General features: G+C 36.5%; 1 protein-coding gene across 3 annotated transcripts in view; it reads left to right on the top strand.

Moving 5' to 3' along the window:
• The first annotated feature begins 250 nt into the window (after positions 1 to 250).
• The window catches only part of HMGCLL1 (3-hydroxymethyl-3-methylglutaryl-CoA lyase-like 1), a 173,760-nt gene continuing 151,510 nt past the window's right edge, over positions 251 to 22,500 (top strand). For 2 of the 3 annotated variants that reach the window (XM_012648714.1, XM_012648713.1), the window contains exon 1: positions 279 to 482. In XM_012648714.1, coding sequence (XP_012504168.1) covers positions 375 to 482 — 108 coding nt within the window. In that variant the 5' untranslated portion in view covers positions 279 to 374. Of the gene's footprint in view, positions 483 to 22,500 lie in introns of all 3 variants that reach the window. The other variant, XM_012648712.1, reaches the window with a different exon arrangement.

Here is a 22,500-nt window from a genome sequence, read left to right as displayed (position 1 = left end):
AACGCACACCCCTTCTTTTTATTTTAGGGCCCTCTCCTTCTATGTAAGTTCTGAATCAGGCGAGAAGTCGGTGGGCGGGCACCTGCAGACACAGTTAGCCTTGAGCGCTCAGCATCGTGAGGAAAACGAGCCACCCTGAACAACCTCTGGCTCAGCCGGCCCCTCCCCGGTTCGGGCTCCTGGCATTTCCGCCGTCGGCGCAGGTGCCCCCCGCGCCCCCTGCGCCCCTGCCCCGGCTCCCGCCCCTCCGGCGCCGCCGCCCTGCGCGCACGGGGCAGCGGCAGGGCGCGCTCCCGGCAGTTTCCCTGCGCGGTGCCGCCCCTCATCCTCCTCCACTCTCCCGCCCCTCGCCGACTGCAGCCCCAGGCTCCGCCATGGGGAACGTGCCATCCGCGGTGAAGCACTGCCTCAGCTACCAGCAGCTTCTCCGGGAGCATCTCTGGATCGGGGACGCAGTGGCAGGGGCGCTCGACCCCGCGCAGGTACCACCTCGCGGCCCAGTGTTCCCACCCTCCTGCACACGGACGGCCAGCCTCTCTCCCGTCGACCTCTCTCCCATCGACCTCTCGGTGCCCTCACCCCCATTTATGTCACCTCCGCACCCTAGGGCCCTTCCTGCACCAGTTTTGTCGAGTTAGGCCGCACCCTTTCCATGGTTCCCTATCATCTCTCCGCTGTGAATTTGTAGACCCGCCCCTGCAGATGAGATCCAGCAAAATCCCTACCTGTGACCATTTTGCAGGTCGCCTAAAGGAAATGATTCCTTCTCTTTGTTTTCTTTGGAAGGGATGCATTATATTATATAATTTGTCAGAGATACTGTCCTTATTCTCAGTTTCCTCCTTCTATTGTGTAACAAAGACGACAAATTTGTCACAATGTGAGGCAGAAAAAGGAATGAAACCAATGCAGACAGACGGTTAGGAAGACGTAGTAGGATGAAATAAGCAATCAAATCATTAATTATTCCTCATGCGTTTGTGCTTCAACAAAATTTAATAAGTATGAAAAAATTGTAAATAGCTATAAATTGTAAAAATCTGATTTCAGATTAAAATTTATTCCCACCTTGTTCCTGAAGGCCCATATTAAGACAATAGGCAACTTAATATTATCCACACAGTTATGATTTAATGTGGTCTCAACCAAAGTGTCAAATAAATGAAGAAAAGTTAAATAAAGAAATTTGCTTTTCCCCTTAAAAAGCTTAAAATTTAAAATTTCACACAATATTGAATAGCTGATGATTGCCACGCAAATATTAAAACATGGAAAAAAGGAGGGGCACAATGAGGGCTTAGCTATATTTTTTGTAATTATAGGCACTGGATGCAAAACCATTTCTAATTTGTCTTGTGAACAAAATAATAACTTGTGTTATTGTAATATTTTAGAGGATAGGCATAATTGTACTATGTGACTTTAAACCAACTGTTCTAATATTAGATATTCATTTTTTTATAGGGTATCCTCAGTTCAGTGTATCAATATGTGAAATTGCAATCTTAGCTCTACAGATTGGAATTTAGCATTTGTGGATTCTTTAAAAGATACTCTGCATCTCATTACTTACAAGATGGCCATTGTCATCTAACTTAAATCTCAATCTTTTGGGACACTCAATCAGCCTAATGAAGACTTCTTTTTTCTTTCTGGAGAAAAAGCTATGCCTTTTCTAAACATTGCCTTTTAACTCACGGACTGCTTTGCCTAGACAACTCCTATTGGTGTCTCAAATACAGCTTACAAATCACTTCTTTTGTCCACCATTTTTCTTCCTACAGTGTTAATGCCCCTTTCTCTATGTTCTCAGGAATTTTATAATTATGTTTTAGTAAAAGTCTTCTTGAATTGTAATTTATTTTCTGTCTTGTCTTATTTGAACTCACAGCAACGTTTGCACCTGACACTTGGTGTTTTGAAATTTATCTTCTTCCTGGGCTTCTAACAAACCTTTACTGCTTTAAGCCCTACCTCTGGTTCCTCAGTCTCCTTGGCAGGCTAAGTGACCTGTATCTCCCTGGTGAATGTTTAGCTTCCCTGTGAGTGTATGTATTCCTCCTAGAACTGCTCACCCACACTCACAGTTTCAGTTACTGTTTGTGTAGCAGTGTTTTCCTGATTTACATTCCCATTTTTCTCTTAAATTCCAGCCCAGTTGTTCACTTGCTGACTTGATATCATTGCTTGGTTATCCCAACAGCAACTCAAACTCAACATCCAAAATTTCATTCATGTTCTACCGCTTCCAGCCTTGACCTTCTCAGTATTTCCTATTGCAGGGAATGCCATCATAATTCATTCAGTTCTGTAAGCCACAAACCAAGAGCTTCCTTCTTTCATTTCCCCACACCCAAAGTTTTACTGAGTCTTGCAATTTTACTTCTTGAATTTCTTTTGAACCCATCCATTTTTCCAACTTCACTCCTACCACCAATTTTAAAATGGCATTATCTCTCATGTGGATGACCGAACTCTCAAAATAGTCTTGTTATTCTCCATATACCCCTTTCATCCCACTGTCTATATAACTTATTGGGAATGTTCTTTATTTCAAATAGAATCATGCTATTTCCCTGTTTCACAACAATCTGTGAATTCCCGTTGCTTTTAGGAATGGACACAAAACTTGTAGTATGTTTTCTGAAGCCTCAAATGTTCTTTTCATTGTATCTCTCAGCAACATCATCCTAAACTATTTTCTCTTGTTCTTGCCACTTTAGCCACAGTGGCCGCCTTTGAATTCTCTAACAAATCACGTTCCCTCTGGAAACATGCTGTTTTCTCCTCTGCTAGGAAGATTCTTTTCAACTAATTAACTTCTATTCAACCTTCAGCTCTCAACTTGGATGTTACTTTCTCATGAAGTCTTTCCCAGACTTTCAAGGCCAGCAGCCTTTGTTATACTTTTATTGCATGATGACTTCTTTGTTATATATAATATGAATTATGTGTTTATTTTTGTGATTATTGGATTTTTAATCCCTTGCCAGACATTGAGCACAGTAAGAGCAAGGAAGGAATCCACCACAGGATTCTCAACACCTAACAATGCCTGGTTAGTTTTTGATGGCCAGTAATACTTGTTGAATAAATAAATGAATGAATTTTACCCTTCTTGGCCACAAGCATCGCATGCTTATGAAGACAACGAAATTCTTCATAGCGTTTATTCAGGGTCCAAAACAAGGATTGGTGAATTGTAGTTCTTTCATAAATATTTGTCAAATGGATGCAAAATCAATGAGAATGAGGACATATTGTCAATAGAGTTTGGTATTAGTGCCTGTAGACGGGTATTGTGGCTGTTTGTGTCTTACGTTTTCATCTCATAGAACCTAGTCATGCTTTGATGGGGAAATGAGGTGAAAATGAATGCGGGAGGCTGTGAAGAGATAGCAAAGAGCCTTAATCAATTGTCCATTGTTGAATGGGCAGAGAGAATCCTGAGTAGAACTGACTTCTGTGATAGGAAGTAAGTTTGCAGTTGAACAGATAGAAAGTCTGTATTTTGAAAGAATGCTGTGTGTGCTAGGCAATAAAAGAGTGGAAACCTAGATCTTTTTCTGGTAGCAGCTTACTTTGTGATTTTGTGCATATAATAACATGACTAGACCTTAAATTTTCAGTTTACACATTAGAGATATTATATTCCTATTAAATTATTAGGATGAAATTAAATATCCTAAGTGTATGTGTGTATAAATACAAATACACACAATTGAAGTTTAATAGTATATTACCAAATATAAAAAGGGTCAGTGTGAATGAACGCTTATTCTACTCCAGGTCTAATAATTAAGTTCTTTGAATCTCTACATTTTTGCTAATGACATTTTTCAGAAAGGTCTCTTAATAGACCAAGAGGTTAAAGTTGCTCATTCTGTGATTCAAGCTATTTCTTAAGGCCTGTTTTATTTTATATATTTATCTCTGTTAAAATGAGTATAATGAAGCTGGCTTAATTGGTATGTTTAAGGTTTTGATTAAATTTAAAGATCCTGGTGAAGCAGATCCTCTTTGATTTTTAAGTGTGGCTTCAGTGGTAGCAAAATCTCTTCATATATTAATGTCCTGTTGCAACAATAAAATTTCCAAAGATCTAAATTCTAACATAAACAGTGTTTCAAACCTATTATATTTCTAAAAATAAAATTGTAGATTATGTGAGATTAAATTTATAGTTATTTTTTATTAAATTCTGATCCTTCATATTAGGTTCACTGTCAGCAAAAATTAAGATTCAAAATAAAGTTATTTGGTGCTAAAGGGTCTCTGGAATTTAATCTCAATGTATTATATTTCTGCTTAAATGTAATCATAGTTTAATGTAACTATATACTTTTAGCTTGCAGCTATGTAGTCGTTAGTACATTTACTAAATACCTTATGGTGATTGGGGAGGAATTTTCAGAAAGGAACCAAACTACCATCCCGTTATTTGTTTTCTATTTGTCTCATGTGTTCTTTGTTCCTCCTCCTCTTTTTTCCTTCTTTTTGGCTTCTTTTGAAATAATGTAGTTATTTTTATTATTTATTTTCCCCCTATATTAACATGTGAGTAATATGCTGTTTTTATGTACTCTTAGTTGCTGTCTATAAGATGTCAACATACCACCATGACTTATTAAAATATAATATAAATCAGTACTATCACAACTTATTAAAAATGCAAATGTAGCACTTTATTTACTACCTTCTATTTTTTATATTTTTCTTGTCACATATATTTATTCTCTGTATGGTATGTTTACAAAATAGACTTATACAATCAATATCCCTTTATATTTATGTGAAATATTTTTCTTTCCTCTTTATTCCTTTTTTCATCTAATAATCTCTTCAATCTAACATTACTTTTCTTCAGCCAGAAGTACTCGCTTCGATATTTTCTTTAGTAAAAAATCTACTAGTGATGATTTCTTTCAGTTTTTCTTTGTTTGAAATTACACACACACACACACACACACACACACATACATATATGATATTCGTAAATATAAATGAATATTGACTATAAAAATAGATTTATCTAAATAATTAAAATACATGACAGCAACACAAAATGCAGATTTCTCAACAGATATGGTGGGAACCAGAGACAGTGAAATGAGCTGTTTTTCTTATTTTTTGTCTTTTGATGATAATGTATCATTCATTCTCTTTTCTTTGTCTTTGGTATTACTTTGGTATATTTAGGTATGTTTGCTTTGTATTTTCCTGGCTAATGGTTTGTAGCACTCCTTGGATCTACCCCTGATGCTTGTTGACTTTCACATGTTTTGGAAATATTTTTTAACCATTTTCTCCTCAAACATTGTGATACTTGTCTTTTGTGTTTTTTTTTTTAAAACCTTTACTTGAGCCTACAACTAGAAGAATCTTAGAACTTTCCCTCTGCCCTATTTATTTCTTATATTCATTTTTGTATTTCCATCCTTTCTTTTTTTTCTCCATGTTCAGTATGAATATTTTCTTCTCGTTTGTATTCTATTTCACTAATTTCCTCTTCAGCTTTGTCAAATTTGCTGCTAATCTAATTTGTTGAGTTCTTAATTTTAGTTATTATATTTTTGAGTTATAAAGCATTTCTATGTGATTTTTAAAAATAGTTTTTAGTTTTCTTCCAGAATTCTCTATCTTATCATGAATTCTTGAATATTTATCATAGCTATTTTAAATTTCATGTCTGACAACTCCAATATCCAAATCTCCAGTCAGTTTCGTGTATCTTCCTTCCTGGTATGCCTACTAAATTTAAATCATATGTTAGACACTCTGGTATGAAAGAAATTATAGACATGATTTGAAGCTCTGAATGATACTATTTTTCTTGAAAAAATATTTCTCTTTTGCTTTTGTCAAACAATAAGTTTAGGGATAACTTACTTTAAGTCAATCAGTTGCTTAGCTGATATGAAGTTCAGCGTACTTTATCGGTGAGGGCTTGTCATTTTCTCTTCACCCTTACTTTTTATTTTGTAGCCTTTCAGAGGTGCTAAGTAAAACGTAGGGTGTTTACCATGGTCTCTCCTGCTTGTTGGGACCCGAACTCAAAATATTTCCTCTTCAGCCTTGTAAGTCTTCTGGAAGCTCTGATTATCTTCTCAGCTTCTCAGTTGCTGATACAGAATTGGCAAATATCTCAAGAAGAAAACTAATACTGAATGTTGGTCTCAACACCTTTTTTCTTCTGCCCAGTATATTGGCTGCTGAAGCACTCGCTACCTTAGCAACTTTCTAAGGCTATCAAACAAGTATTTTCTGTTAATATTTTATCCAGCTTATCTGATTGTTCTCAGCATTGTTCTGAACAAGGTAGTCAGCCATTGTTGAAAGATTAACAATATAACAGGGAAATTAAATTTTAAAATACCAACTTTTCCATTTAGTTTAAATTATAAAAATATGTTAATTTACCATATTTCAAAACAATTTTAAAGTGTTTACATTCTGGGTAACATGCATATTGTTTAGATTATCAATTTAAATTTTAAAGAAGGAATAAAAAGATTGCTTCATGAAAAATATTTTATGGAAAATCAATGGTTTTCACTATGAAGAAAAATTGTGAAAGATAATGAAGATATGTTCTAAACAATATGAAAAGTAACATTATGCTCAATTTCAATATCTGGTTTTAGAAGAACAATATGCTACTACCTCTTTATGTGTGACATAGTTTAATAAAATTTCAACAATTTAGTAAAATAGTTTAATAAAATTTGTTCAGTTAATAAATAATGAAATGGATAGTTCCTTTATAATATTTTATCTCTATTGACCTACATTTATCTCATGTCTTTCCATTATATGGGTGTAAAGTTGGTAAAAGTATTTTTTTATTATTATTTACCTTTTCTTTTTATTCTTATGTTTTGCATTGCCTCTTTTTGTTCCCGGTACATTCTCATATCCTGTCTCTCTGTAAGCCTTTCTATATTTTATGACTTCATTCAAAAAATATCTTGTAGGCTTGTTGATCCTCTTGACTATATGTGTGTGTTTGTATCTGTTTATGCATGTATGATGTGCTAGCAACTGATTTCTATTTTCGAGAAAAAAATCCTTTTTCTTCTCTGTTTTCTTTGGATTAGTATTTTAATTTTCATTTGAATATTTAGCTTATTTTATTTTAGTTTTTTTAAAAAGTAATTGCTTTTAAGACTATACATGTCCATTTCTCTATTGTTTTGCTTATATATGTCTTCTAAGCTGCTTATCTAATTACTGTTCATTCTCATTTAGTTGAATTTAACTTTAATCATGTTTGATGTGACTGTTGATATGTTAATCCAATTTTCTGCCATATCCATCAGCCTCACTCACCATTTTACATTTCTTATTTTTAAGGCTGTTTGCGCCCTTTTGACATTCTTATTTCACATTTACATCACTGCTATTGTTTGGGGCAAAACATGTATTTCGAAGAATGAACTCACCCACCTTGAGAAAAAAGACAGTTTCATTTTTACACTGTGATTCTTCACAGAACATGTCCCAGGCACATTGCCATTCTCAAGATCCTTTTTGGTAATGTAAGACATCTGACAGATGAGGTGAAAATAGTGAGTTCCAAAGACTTGTAATACTGATTTGAGGTCCAAGATTTAATCATGGGCACAATAAAGTTAGAAAGTTGAAAGGATAGATATTTGTGGTCAGAGGCTTAATAGGTGAATCATTACAAGCAATAATAAGTCCTTTTTATGACCATATGAATTAATGGTTGGAAAGGAGTAAAAGTCCAGCGAATTTCACTGAAAACCCAATATTGGATGGAAGGTCCACCAGGACATTGAATACACTGCAGAATGTGTTTAGATTTGGGATGGAGGTAATGATGGTGAACCAAGTTCTAATAATATATGAGAGATAAAAGTCATGAAGCAGAGATAAAAGACAATATGGCCAAATCACATGGATCTCAAAGAAGCAGGGGCTTTTATACAAGTAAAAAAAAGTAACAGTCTTCAAGAAGTAGTGGAAACTGAAGATGCTATCCATCTTCCAGTCACTAAGCAAAGAAGAGGAGACTAAGTAGTCTCTACATGGGAGCGTTGCAGGTGAGGTGCTTTTCTCAAAGGTAATCAAGGCCTCATTTAAGGCCAGGAGATAATAGGACTGTTCATAAAGAGGTTGAGAATGTGGTGGAGCTTCTTAACTATAAAGCCGATTTTCCAGATGGAAAAATGAAATATTTGAATCTCACCATAACAGGAAAGGAAGAGAACTATGCAGGGTTCTACAGGAGGAGTAGATGATTTGAGGGAATAATATATTGGGAAATGACTAAAGAGAACAGGACTGTGAAGTAAGGATTGGTTACTAGTTGAATAAGTCTCAGCAGTCTCATGGTGGCTGTGTCTCTTTGGGTATTTCAGCATTAGCCAAGTCCTGCATTCCTTGTCTCTGCAAAATGAGGACTCTAGATCTTAAAGCCACCTTTAATTTAAATTGACTTACATGCACTTTTTTTTTTTTTTTGAGACAGAGCCTTGCTCTGTCGCTCCAGCAAGAGTACAGTGGTGTCATGATAGCTCACTGCAACCTCCAAATCCTGGGCTCAAGCCATCCTTCTGCCTCAACCTCCCTAGTAGCTGGGACTACAGGCAGGTGCCACCACACCTGGTAAATTTTTCTGTTTTTTGTAGAGGGGTCTTGCTCTTGCTAAGGTTGATCTTGAACTCCTGAGCTCAAGCAATCCTCCTGCCTTGGCCTCCCAGAGTGCTAGGATTATAGGCATGAGCCATTTCAGTGCCCGGCTACTTACGTGCACTTTTGAAGGAAAGTTCAAGGATGTTCACATTTTGATTCCTGAAGGAAAATACCTGGCTTCTGCATGCTGAGACCAAGGCCAGAAACTCTAGGGGAGTTTCTGCGCCATTAGGAAGTGTGCTCCTTAGTGTTTCATAAGAGATACCGTCATTTTATATTATCCTTATCTTTTATTTTTAATCGATTAAGGTATGTTATTTTGAATGTTTTTCTTATTCCAAGGACTTTTATAGCTATACGGATACCACTATTGAATGCTCAATATGTATCAGGAACTGCCTAACTTGTTTACATGTAATAGCTCATTTAATCCTCATAATCATCCATTTTACAGATTTAGTAATTGTGGTACAAAAAGCTTAAATAATGCGCTCATGGTCAACAGCTATTGAACATCTGACCTACGATTTGAACTCAAGCAATTCTACTTCCAAAGCCTGCAATTTTCACCACTATGCCAGTACTTCCTAAACTTTTCTGGTGATTGGAATCACCTGAAGTGTTTATTAAATACACAGGAAATTTTGATTCAGCAGTTCTGAGTTGGAGCCCAATTATCTTTTTCTACTTCACTCAATTTTGGTAAACACTGTGTTGGATTGTGCTGTTACCCCACTACCCCTATATCTGCTGTCAAAAGGTCACGTTTCCTCTAATCTGTCTTTCCAGAGCTCCTGGCTCCTGCTCATGAAAAAAGACTGCTGTGAGTTTTGACTTCCCTTCTATCCCTTTTAAGGTTGAGACTAGAGTTCTGCCTGGAATAGAATTGCATTGGATACAAAAGGAAAAACAACTTGGTTTCCAATAAATTTCCTGTTCCCTTCAATCTTCAATACTTTCTGTCCTTGGATTCCTGTTGGCTCCCGTATTCCTTGCTTTCTCAGATTCCAGCTGGCTTTCACATCCTTCGCTCCCCCTACTCTGTGTTCTTGTTTTTTCATTAGCTCTGAGCTCCTCCAAGTCTTCTGGCTTTCTTTATGCTTATTCACTCTGTGCTGTAACTTTCCCTGACCCTTTCTTCTTTCTCTCCTTGTCTACCCACTTCCAAGCTTAACTGTTATTTTTGTTTCATTTTATTTTCCCTAATCTACCAAGGAACTAGACTGTGCATACCCATATCTTTATGGGTCACCGTCATGTAACACATGGTTTTGAAAAGAGATAAAGCAAAATAGTATATTTGGAGACTATCATATTAACAGAAATTCTGATTTGAAAGTGATTGTGCAGCATGCCAGAAGCCCTAAGAACAAAAGCAACGTTTAGAATCTCAGTTTTCTACCATTGTTCCGACGATGTTTTGTTGGTCTAAGTAGGAGATGCAAATTAGCTGCCTAGTTGAGCCAAATATAACCTCTGGAAATATTTTGTTTGGTTTAAACTACACTTAAAATGTAAGTACATACGAAGGCCTTTAAGCAGAACTTGGACTATTTATTCACATACTTAGCTGCTTCAGGCATTGAGGATATCTTCCTGTGCCTACGGACATTTGATTTTGTGATGCTTGATGGACAATATCATGGGGATATTTTAATGAGACCGTCCAGGACATTTCTGAACATTGGCATGTTTTTCAACAGTGTAGAACCTAATCATAATCACTCAGCAAGCAGGAAATTGTCTTTAAATTACCAAACGGTTGCCATCTTCCCTTTTGGACAATCTCCCCTTTTTTGAGTGATCAGAATTCAGTTCTAAATGAACACTCAAGTGTTTTTAATTTCTGTTCTTGGATCTAACCATATTTGTAAGCCAATTTTTGTGTTCTTTTATTACAGAAAATAATATTGATGAGCGGTGCTTGTTCCCAAAACATTAATTCTAAAACAAGACTTTATATAAAAAGAATTTTATGTGAAGATGATTTTTAGAATTATTCAGATTCTTGGAGGTTTATATTTTTAAACCTTTTTAATATAATTTATATGAAGGCCAAGCAATAACAAAAATGGAAAGGCTCTTTGAAAAATTTTTGAAGAATAGACAAAATCTGTGGTTTCTGGGCAATGGTGTAGGGACCAGAGCTGTGAGTTCCAAACGCTTTTGATAAGGAGGAGCTGAGATTTCCTCCACTACAAGAACTGGGCCCTGGCATTCTGATACTAGCCGGGTGGTAAGGATCATTGTGGGGGAGGAGGGCGAAGTGTTACGAGAAATAGAACCATTAGAGCATCTATTCCAAGGGTACTGCCCAAGCCACATTTTCATTCTTCATAGCTCATATCTAAAAGCTCATTTCTCCATTCTGCTTTTTATTTGGATTACTCTTTTTTCCTGCAATTCTTCCTTGCAATTCATTTAAAAACACAAGCCTGTAAACTTGTTCTAATTCAGGGCATGGGGAGTTAATGATGACAATAGTTATCTTTGTGGTGGAGGTGGATTTGAAGGTCAAGTGGGATTTGAATACATAGAAGGCATTCCGGCTCAGAGTAAGATGATGGATGATTTGTGGGCAGAATTAATAGAGTGAAATCATGGAGAGTTACTCCTTTAGTTATATGTATGTGTGTCTGTGCGTGTGTGAATATGTATAATCTATACCTGTATCTATGTTCATCTATCATCTCTTACAGGAAAAAAATGATGCAAAGGCCCCATAATCTTAAAAATTGTTTCATGTTTTTTCTATGTGATTGAGGGATGGATGGCCCCTCGCTTTTTACAAGAGTTGAGACTGCATTTCTCTAGTATGCTTCACCTTTCCCTCTGCCAACCCCAATTCTTGTGTAGTGCTTAGTGAACATGTCTTTTTTCTTCATTGAAGCAAGTTCCCTACCAAATATGGTTGAATAGATTGAAATGCCTCTTTATTAATTATATATATAATTGCACTGCTATATTGAGGTCTTCTTAAAGGGTACGGCTATATTTTATTTACTTTCCTGTTATTCTGAGGACCTAAATACTTAGATCCTCATTAAATATTTATAGAAGTTAATAGTTTGTAGATAATAAATATAGCAAATATCCATGGTATAAACTTCAGGTGATTTTAGCCAAATTTACTGCCTTTTTGATCAGCAAAAATATGTATTTTAGTACATCAAATTAGTAAATTTAGCTCTTTTCTATTATTTTTTGTATTGGACTATAATGTTTACTTTTAAATTCTGGTGCTAGTTTTAGGAAATTTGAAAACCTATTTGTATCCTTTCTTGGCTACTGTTGTAAAGGTCGGGGAAATTAAAATCTAGCTTTTCATGCATTTTCCATATCTCTGAATTTATTAAGTTAATTCACACAGTGCACGATATGCATGTTCACATGACTCCATTTTACAGGAGAAGCAGTAGAAACACTGAGAATATAATGATTCCCTCAGGGTTAAGCAGCTTCTCTGCTGCAGTGTTGAACCTGTGGTCTCCAGTTTAGGATACAGCATTTGGGCTCCATCGCCCACTAATAGTACGTGCGTCAAATGTCGCCTTATGCTTGTAACTTTCCAAGTCACGCTTCTTTGAATTTGTGAAGTAGGGAAATACAGACGGCAGGAAACTTCAACTACATAAAAATGCCTTCAATATAAGTTTTATTCTATGAAATCAGCATTTCATAGAGTCTTTTTGTGAACTTTATGAAGAAGCAATGGGGTCTAGGAAGCTTGACAAACAATGAGGCAGGAAACCCCAAAGAGAACATGTCTGTCAGACATTTTTCCTTTTGGGTTTTCCTTCCAAATATTTTTGGATCTTGAAGGAAGTGGAGTGGCTCTCTGCCACCACTTTCATACATCTGTAACCCACTGGGTGTACAGAGTCTGGCATTCACTTTTTAAATTCTTTACTCAATCTGTATTTATTTCACTGTGAAATAGAAGCCGATCATAGGTTAATGTTGAAGTCAAAATATAAATCTTATTTTCCTTAGACACAATTTCTACTTTTGAGAATTTTGATTTAAGGGCCGATAATTCCCTAATTTTTAAAATGATATGGGACAGTTCAAACCTTGCATTTTACAGAAAGCTGTGGACCTGGTCAAATGTTAAAACTGAGGGTAATTTGGTGCTCTGTTTGCCTGGGTTTTAGGACTATGTTTAAAAGACATTTCCAAGACCTATGGAGAAACAGATGTAGTTATTCAGGGTTTCACTCATGAATGTCTGCTATCACTTAGTCCCCATTCCCTTATGACAAGATTTTAATATTTAATTTAATATAATTCCACTGAATGTATGCTGTAGAAAATACTGAAAGGAAAATTTGAGCTAAAGGAGAGAAAACATAAAGCTTGCGTAAATGCTTGTCTCTAGTTAGATCTCTTAGATCTACTTGCTCTTTGAAGAATGTATACAGATATTGACCTTTTGATGAGAAAGAGATAGTGATAACTTATTAAATAAAATGTCAGTCATTTGTCTTTAATCAAAAGTATTAAATAGGGGCAGCAGTATTATTTTAACATACTTGCTCTAGATTTGCAACTGACACCACATGGGACAAATGAAATACATCTGAGATACAAAATACTATGTTAACTGTTAATAGAGTAATTAATAAGAATTTGGAAAATTATGTAATAATAATATCAACTATTCTTTATCCAATAGTGAACTTATACCAGTGACTTTGGAAGGCTTTACATAATTTCTGAATTCTTATAGTTCTACAAAGAAGATTCTGTTGTTCTCATTTTCATTATGAGGAAACAGGGGCTCATAGAGTTAATAAAATTATCTCCAGGCCACTCACCTGGTAAAGGTACTGAACTTGAACATACATCAGGTTCCAAAGCCTGTACTTTTTTCACTACATAATCTCAGTCTATTGACTAGTAAGAACTTTAGGTATAATAATGTAATTATTTATCTAGTACTCAGTTTAAGATAACTTGTTTTCTTAACATATTAGTCAAGTTCTAGATTAAGCTGTCACTTTAAGGAAACAAACTGCCATCGGTTACAAATGCTTAGGATGATGTAGCTCAACTTCCATCATTAATTCTTATTTGAGACCCAACATTTACATCCTAAGGTGGAAGAACCTGAACAAATACTTTTCCGTCAGAGATGGGTTATTCAGACTTTTAAAGTTACTCCATAGTTTTTTGAAACTTTTCGTGAGCTTCTCGTTTCATTCTGTATGTGCCACCAGACTGCCTGTTAAATAGCTTTTTAGGATATTTCTGATACATTACATCCTTCCTTAGTTCTTCAGGAAGTAGCTCAAACTCAGGGCAAGTACAGTGGCCTCAAAGTCATCAAAAAGATCAAATTTATATAAAATGTATACTTATTTGGTATTGTATACATATGTATACAATACAATACCGAACATTGTATATGTATACTCCATACGCATATTGAAAATTCCTAGGTAACTTCTGTTGAGAAAGTCTATTTACTTTACTTCAACGATTGAATATTTCTTCATGTTTCTAAGAGACCAGCCCAAACTGTAGTGTGTAGAGTAAAACCGCACTGTCATGCAATAAGTGGAATAAGGAAACCTCAGTCATGTAAAAAGATGCTGAGGTGTTATTGTGAGATTAATAAAAATCTTAATTAATACGATTGGGTTGCTTGAAGCATATAAAACGGCAGTTGCCTGTCACTTGTCACAAGAAACATAAAAGTCAAGATAATGAAACAAATTGTACTTGATTGATCACAGAATAAAAAAGATAATGTGTGAGAAAGAAAAAATAATATCCAGGCAGTTGTTCCAATACTCACAACCCTACCCCTAATATAGTAACTTCAGTCTAATTCCATTTGGGGAATGGAGCCAGTGCCAATCACACTGTGACCAAACACTTGAATTTAACTCTATATTGTTACTGAATGCACTTTCATGGGGCTTTGCTGTCCTTCCACTTGTGCTCAGCATTTCTAAAAACTGTGCTAAATGTTCAGGTGGCCAGGAGTTCCCTATGCCCTGTTTCCATAGCTCTTCATTTTTCCTCTCCGAAGGAGCATCTGTCTGTGATACTGCATCGTTGACCTCTCAGCAAGCCCTGAGCCCATGGTACTTGATGGTACTTCTCCCCCTTTTGCCAAAGGCAAAAGCATGAGAAGCCCAGTAACTTCATCCCAAACTTTTGGGAAAGGAGAATAAAGTATGTTCCTTGTCATTAATTTTATATGAACTCCTATTTAGCTAATTTTAATGAAGCCACATGCAAAACTGGGTATAAGGCTCTTTAATTACTCAAACTGCATGTAATAACTTTCTTTTGTCTTCAGATTCATAGTGTATTTGGAAACACTTCCATTTGGAAACTTTTATGAAGTTTAAAATGTTTAAAATGGACTAAGATGTGTTATAAAATAATATTTCATTAACTCCTAGAAAGGAAAATAAATGTGGACAATTAAATTAATGCATAAATTTATGCAGTAAAATATACAATTCTCATATACAAAAGAAATCGTAGGAATTTAAAATCAGAAAAACTGGGCATATCTTATGCAGTTTAGCTATTTGTATTAATATTACAATTGTGGCAAAGCATAATTATATTTGGTCTATAAGGTATATGTTTTATTCTTATATTTTGGCTTTAATGCCCCCACCCAGCATATGTCAACACTTTTTTAGATTATTAAATGATAATTTATTAGTTATCACCAACTAAACATTTGAATGCTTTCCAAGTGTTTATAAATTTTAGTTGGTCTAATTTTCGTAAGTGCAAACATTTATTGCTCATGAACTTGTTCCTATAAATGTGTAGGTATTTAACATGTGTTTGCATATACACATACCCACTGAAATTGACACCATCCATGTCCAAATACGTTTGTGAGTGTGTAAATGTAAGCATGTGTGTAGGTTTATGTATATGAATATATATGTACGGCCATATTTATTAATGTTGGATAAATGGTAGTATAACAATGCATATTTTTGGTTAGTTAGAGCACTCCGAGGAAAGTCATGAGTTGGCCAAACAGACATTAGGACCTGCAGCTGAGGACATTTTTGTATGAGATTGATACAATAAGAAGTGAGAGGGACCAATGAAAAGTGGGTATGTAGGAAAAAGCATTGATTAGGGTGGAACCTCCACAATGCCTGCTCTGTTTTATCTGCCTTGTAGTTGATTACTTAGCCTGTTTTGCTATTGTCTTTGAGTGTCCTTGTGACTTCAAAATATTATCTCAAATAAGTTTTCAAATGACCATTTTAAATCACTAGATTTGTTCTTGAATGACTTTGGACATTTGGATCTACTTTTATTATTACTAGACAAAACCCACGTAAGTCAGCCATTGATGCTCCAAGACTGTCCCTCCATGAGAACTGAAATTAAATCCTTTCAGGGCAGGGCATCTGGTGGGGGTGGCAGCAGATATTGAGGCCTTTCTTGAACAATCATCTCCCATTCCTTCAAAGTATTTGGCAATAAAAATAATGTGTGTGTGTGTGTGTGTGTGTGTGTGTTTCAGCACACTCTAACATATATAGATGTTCCTGATATTAATATTAATATTTCTAAAATACTGTTGGAAATTTAAAGAGTGATAGAAAAATGTTGAAATGACTTGTGAACTTTATGCAAGGAGCTTTTATAGAATCATTTGAGAATATGGTTTATAAACCAGATTATAGTTTAAAATTTTTTCCATTATTTAGTCTAGCATAAGCTGAGAAGACCTGCTTGGAATGGTCCAAGTGGAAAAAGATAAATCATTTCCGCTTAGAGATCAAAGAGTGGTATTTGAAAGGAAGAAACTAGCAAGTGCTATTCAAACTATGGAATTAGCATGGATATTATTAGAAAAATTGGAAACTAAATTTTTATCTGTGTTACATTATATTGATGGAGGGATTTTTATCAATTTTATAATTGATAGTGGTGGACTGTTACTTAAGCATAATCTTATAGATTTTTTTTAAGGTGGCTTTTAAGCAAGAGCTGTGGCTTTCAAATTGTGGTCCGTGGGTCAGTAGCATCACTATCATCTGTGAACTGGTTAGAAATGCAAATTCATGGACCCAAGTTGACTTAATGAATCCTAATCTCTGGAGAGCCCAGGCAACTGCTTTAACAAGCTCTGCAGGGGATTCGTATGTGCATTTAAGTCTGAGAACCACCGATCTAAAAAGTCCGTGACTGAAGGGCTTTCTGATCTAGATAGGAAACAGCTGGGAATTAGGAGGCTGTGGTTTTGTCTCAGTCTTATTTGTAGGGGCTTTATTTCCTTATTTCTAACAAGGAACCTACATTAACGGAGATTGAAGGACAAGTAAGATCAAAGTGTTAAGAATGATTTTATAAGATAATGTAGGTTAGTTATAGTCAATGTTGTTAATATGAGAATCTTCTGGGATTAAATAATTTTGATAAACATTACATATTTTTGTTTAAACAGTTTGTTGAGATATTTTAGTTTATCAACTACATTAAATAATGCTGCTGAAATAAACTGTTTTTTTACAGAATAAAGTTAAAGTTTATTGGGCAACCTGATGAATTGTGTTAGAGATTGGTTTTCTGAATAGAGGCTTAACTCACTTATAACCTGTTTGTTAACTATTCTTTTGAGGGAAAATTGAAATCAGTCACTCTGTTTTTTACTAGAAATTAAAAAGAAGAGCGTTGATTTATTGCCTAAGATGGCTGATAAAGGTTACATCCAACTTTAGCAGTACTGTGCAAATTTTTTTTCTTTGTTTTGGTGTTTCAGTCTGCAGATGTTTGCTGTTTTTGTGAGGAAATAATGGTGTTAGCTATGAGTTTTCTTGGAAAGAAAGGGCTTAAAAGCTTTGGAGTGCTGGAATCACAGTCTGCACAGCCAAATGAACATGGATGGAATGTTAGGTGAAGTCCACGGGGAGTCATTCAACAGCAGCATCTGGAAGGAAACAATAAGTGACTGGAGGGTTTACTTTTCAGGCAAATGATTAAGAGGCGATTAAATGAAGGTGTTAGGATGTGAGGGAGGGAACGAAGCACTGAAGGTGTATATATAATATGGAACGGAGGGATTATGGAAAAGACTTAACAGAATGAACTGTAGATCACAGCTGAACTTACAAAAAACTGAAATTAGAATTTGGACAGAACAGCTTATAGGTATCACATGAAACAGTACATGAGATTCACATAATACAGAACATCCTGGGAAGTATTTTTTTTTGGAACAGTAAAGGACAGTGATGATGTCTAGTTATTTAGAGCCACTGGACATCATTTCTTAGAGTTGGAAGAACTTCCTGCTATTACACCTTTATAGTCTTACTCCAATTACATTGGCCCTGCTTTAAAGTCCTGAGAAAGCTCTGGCCTTGGAAATGGAAATCCAAGGCTTTGATCGAATGAGTGGCTTTGCTGTAACAGATTGATATGAACTTGCTTATGATGTGGCAGACAATGTCGACCTAAATTACTTTGAACAAAAATTGCTTTTTACTCTTCCTGTGAACAGTTCATGTCATCCTTCCTGTTTCTCTCGTCTCCTGACAATTCCCACTCTCCATGGTAAATGGATGAATAAATGAATGAATGAGTTAGTGAATACAGGAATGAGTGAATAAACAAAACTCTATGTTTTGTTTAGATGATATGAGAACTAGTTTATTTTTCCCCCAAACCTCATGTTTATCTTAAAAAAACAAAATCAAGTTTATCTTGGAGTTTATGTTTTTCTTCTTGATGCTAGACATTTGAGCATCTGGAAAAATGAGAAGTTACAGAGAAAAGTAAGGCAGCGTTATGGAAGCCAATGTCCTCTAGCCCCAGTCCTCCCTCCTAACAGCCGCTTAGAGGTCCTTTAATTTTAATATATGGAGATTTTACAAACACAAGGCTCAATCTCTGCACATCTAAGAATTGTATTTTATTAGCTAGTATGTCAAAATTCTGTAACACACAACCCTGCATTCTCTGTGACTTAAAATAATCCCAGATGATTTTTGCTCAAGTCCAGAGTGAATGATCTGGTCGTTCTGGGACCCAGATTCCATCTTGTGTCCCTGCTCTTTTCTAGGTTCTTTCCATTTAGCTGGATGATGGAAAAGACACCACGGGGAGGACACATCCACCTCTTACCACTTAATTCGGGAAGTAACATGATTTTGCTTTATTCCATTGCCCAGAAATCACGTGAATGGTCATACTCAGAGCTGAAGGTGGCAGCAGAGTATGGCCTAAACTCGTTCATGGTAGTCTCTGCCATATGGACTCGACCTTCCTGCCAAATCTCTAGGCAGACTCTTTTTCTTGATCATAAGAAAATGTAAATCTAATGGGGCACATTCAGGGAAAAACTAACTGGACAAATTAAATAGCGATCTATGTATGTAGTATTTGCTTCACACTAAAATTTTGTGGAGGAAAACCTTTTTGTGGACCTTTTTATTTGGAACAAAATGTCTCATTTAATTCTATTTAAATATCTCTCTGGCCTCACCTCCTGTTCAGCCTTGCTGCATTCTGTCTCTGTAGACTGGTGTTCTTTTAGGGTGATTGTTTCATTAAGTGGCTCAGAGACGTCAACATTTAAGGGATTCTGGATTGCCAAAATGTGTCTGAGTGTTGGTTCCATTGGCAAGTGAAATATGGAAATGCCTATCTGCGCCAAATTTATTCCAGCTACCTTGGGGTGAAAATGGCATTTAGATAACCAAGATCATAGTTCTGACAGATTATGAAGTTAGATCAATTTTATTGAGATTTGGGAAAGAGTAGCAGTTTGGATGCGTCTGGTGATGGTGGAACCATTGAGGGTTAGAAGAAAATTTTTTAAAGAGTCAAGGAGCAGCTCTGGAGAAGCAGTGTTGAAAACAAGTCACCTTTTCACATAGTTGCCCAGAGCTTACCTTCTATAGAATATGAATGTTAAATGGAAACATAGAAACTGGAAAAGACTTAATCTCTAGGGCGGCCCATGTATTGGGATTAAAGGGTTCTTGGAAGGGCGGCTTTGCTTATTTGTGATTGTTCTTGGTTCACATGGGTGGACTGGGAGATCTATAAGCAGGGCGAAGACTGTGACCTTGTACCGCCACTGTGAAGCTATGGATTCTGGTAGCGCTAGAACAGAAGTGCAATATAATTAAGTCTGTATTCCTTCAAAGTAAATTTTGATAGTAAATTTGGATGAGATTATCGGATAATATATGGTGCAAACAAGGACACTGTGAGAGTAAATGGGGGTGGTATTGATTGCCCTAGCACAGTAGTTCTAAGCCAAGAATGCCTCAAACAAAAAGGGATGTACAGTGATATTGCATTCATCTAACAATATCCCTTCAAAGTATTTAATGGCCTTCACTTTAAGAAACTTTCATTCTCATCCTACAGTTTAAATTTAATTCCATGTTAAATAAGAATTGACAGCAACACTAATCTTAGTAAGGTAACCCTTGACATCTTTAAATTATAAAATTGCCTGTTAGTTCTCTATGCTCAAGGTCAAACATTTCCAGTACTTTTAACCCTTCCTGTCCTTCCTGTAAGCTGCTGCTTTAATCACTTTGTAGACCTTGTTTAAGTTCTTGTTGTCTCTTTAAATGTAGCCTGAAGCAAGACTGGGTTCTCTAGCTAGATTCCAACCAAATCCGGAGTAAGGCTGGAGTATTTTAGACTGACCCCAACAGGCTAAACTTTTACCTAAGTATCCTGTTTCTCACTTGTTGAGCTTGAGGATAGAAGGCTGTGGAATAAATTAGGCACAGTCTTCAAGCATATGAAGCACTTTTAAGTACAGTGTGGGCACCAGCTGTACTCTATGCAGGCAACATAATTTATGGAGTTAACGCCCTTCCCCCTGTTTGTGGAGACCATTTAAGCAGGGCTAGATTTAGGTTTACATGGAATGAACAAATACACACATGATGTGGCTTAAGAAGGATCAGAAATTCAGTGGCCCCAGACCACCCCTCACCAGCCTACTCATATTCCCAACATTAGAGACACCTCTGGGGTTCAAGATATGGTGTCTCTAAAATGAAATAGGCCACCTGGAAAGGAAAGTATAATAAAACCTGTACTAACCTCATCAGCTGGGTACAGAGCCCTAAAGAAACAAAATACAAATTTTAATTAGAATTGGAGGCATGAAGGGTCAATGTGTTAGAATGCAGAGCCAGGTGAGGAGTCAGGGAGTGAGAAGCAATCTAGATAGCGCCCAGAGCACAGCTGGGGTTGCTGATGGTGAGGATGGCCAGCAAGCACGGGGGCGCTGCCAGGAACCCCCAAGTGTGGTTATTTTGCCTTGGGCGAGCCTGATGTTTGATGTTACAGGCAGGAAGGTAGAAGTCAATGTCTGGCTCAGAGGCTCATCATCTTAAGTGGGAAACAGGTTAAGCACAACCATATACTTTAAAGCTTAGCTGTTGAAAAAAATATATAAATAAATCTTTGTATAAGGCTGTTTAGTATAAATTGGTCTCTGTAGTGAGTTCCCAGTTTTGTGGCCTTGGAAGTAAAATGAAGAGAGCAAAATATTGGTATCATTTGGGTGATTGAATCTAACTTTATAAAGTGTGAGAAAGCTTCCTGTAGGAAAATATTTAGTAGTATTCTGGGGGAAGGTAGGAAAGGGTTTAATGGAGAAGCAGGTTTTGAATAAATTTAACAATTTACTTTACTTTTTATTACATTTGGGACTCTTTCCCTCTCATAAGTATTCTGACTTTCTATGCATTTTACATCAAACTTCCAGGGGAAATCGAGATATAAGGCACATATATATCTGCCCTGCCTAACCTGGGCGTCAGGAGACTTATTTTGTGAGAGTGAAAAGTTATTGTACCCTCAGGGTCTCCTCCTGCCCCCATACCCAAACCATCCTAATCCAATCTGCCATCATCTCTCATCTAGATTATTTCTATAACCTCCTAATCTTTAGTCTCCCTGTTTCCGCCCTGGCTCCCTTCAGTCTATTCTCAATCCAAGCCCCAGAGTGAGCCCAGTTGAATGCCTACCAAATCATATCATTCCTCTGCTCAAAAGCCCTCCAGTGACTTTACATCTGCCTACGAATAAAAATCTTTACCTGGGCCCTCTCTACCTCTCCAATCCAGATTTATTATTTCTTTACCCCTTGCTCACTCTTCTCCACTTAAGAGCCTTCTGGCTCTTCCTATAACAGTTAACACGCTGGGCGCATTTTCCTTAATCAACTCTGAGGACATGACACTGGCTGTTCCCTTAACTAGAAAGCTGTTCTCCAAGATACCTGCATAGCTTTGCACCCATCTCCACCACCTACCTCCTATTCTTTCCTCAAAGCACACATTCTTACATAAAATTGCAATGTGTCTCCTATGCCCCCAGTTCCTCTCCCCCTTCCTTGATTTCTTTGTCTTCATAACGCTTATCACTATATATTTTAATCATTGTTATTTTTTTTGTGATTGTTTATAAGTTCTGTGAAGACAGGTCCTTTTGTCTGTCTTGTTCACTGATATATGCCATATGAATGAATGAGTGAAAGGACAGCCAGCTTGCTAATAATCACAGAATTCCTCAGGGCCCTTGGTAAGTTGATGCTGCTAACAATGATTGCAACCTTTCCCCTTCCAATTTAGGGAACCCCCTAAAGATCCTACACACTGACTTTCAGAGTCAAGAATCTTCATACATTATAGCCAGTAATTCCAGTGGGAATGTTCAACTTTACCTCACTCTGCCTGGGAGAACCTGTGCAGCAGAAACGTGTATTGCTTTAGACCATGGGGCATCCTATCCTTTAGAAAAGCCATGGTCCAGCTGTTCAGTCACCCTTCCTTTTGTTGAAGCTTCCTCACCACGTGCAGCTCCCAT

This window comes from Propithecus coquereli, unplaced genomic scaffold (assembly GCF_000956105.1).
Source record: "Propithecus coquereli isolate 6110/MARCELLA unplaced genomic scaffold, Pcoq_1.0 Scaffold292, whole genome shotgun sequence".
Classification (NCBI taxonomy): Eukaryota; Metazoa; Chordata; class Mammalia; order Primates; family Indriidae; genus Propithecus; species Propithecus coquereli.
This window is presented reverse-complemented; position numbering and strand designations above follow the sequence as displayed.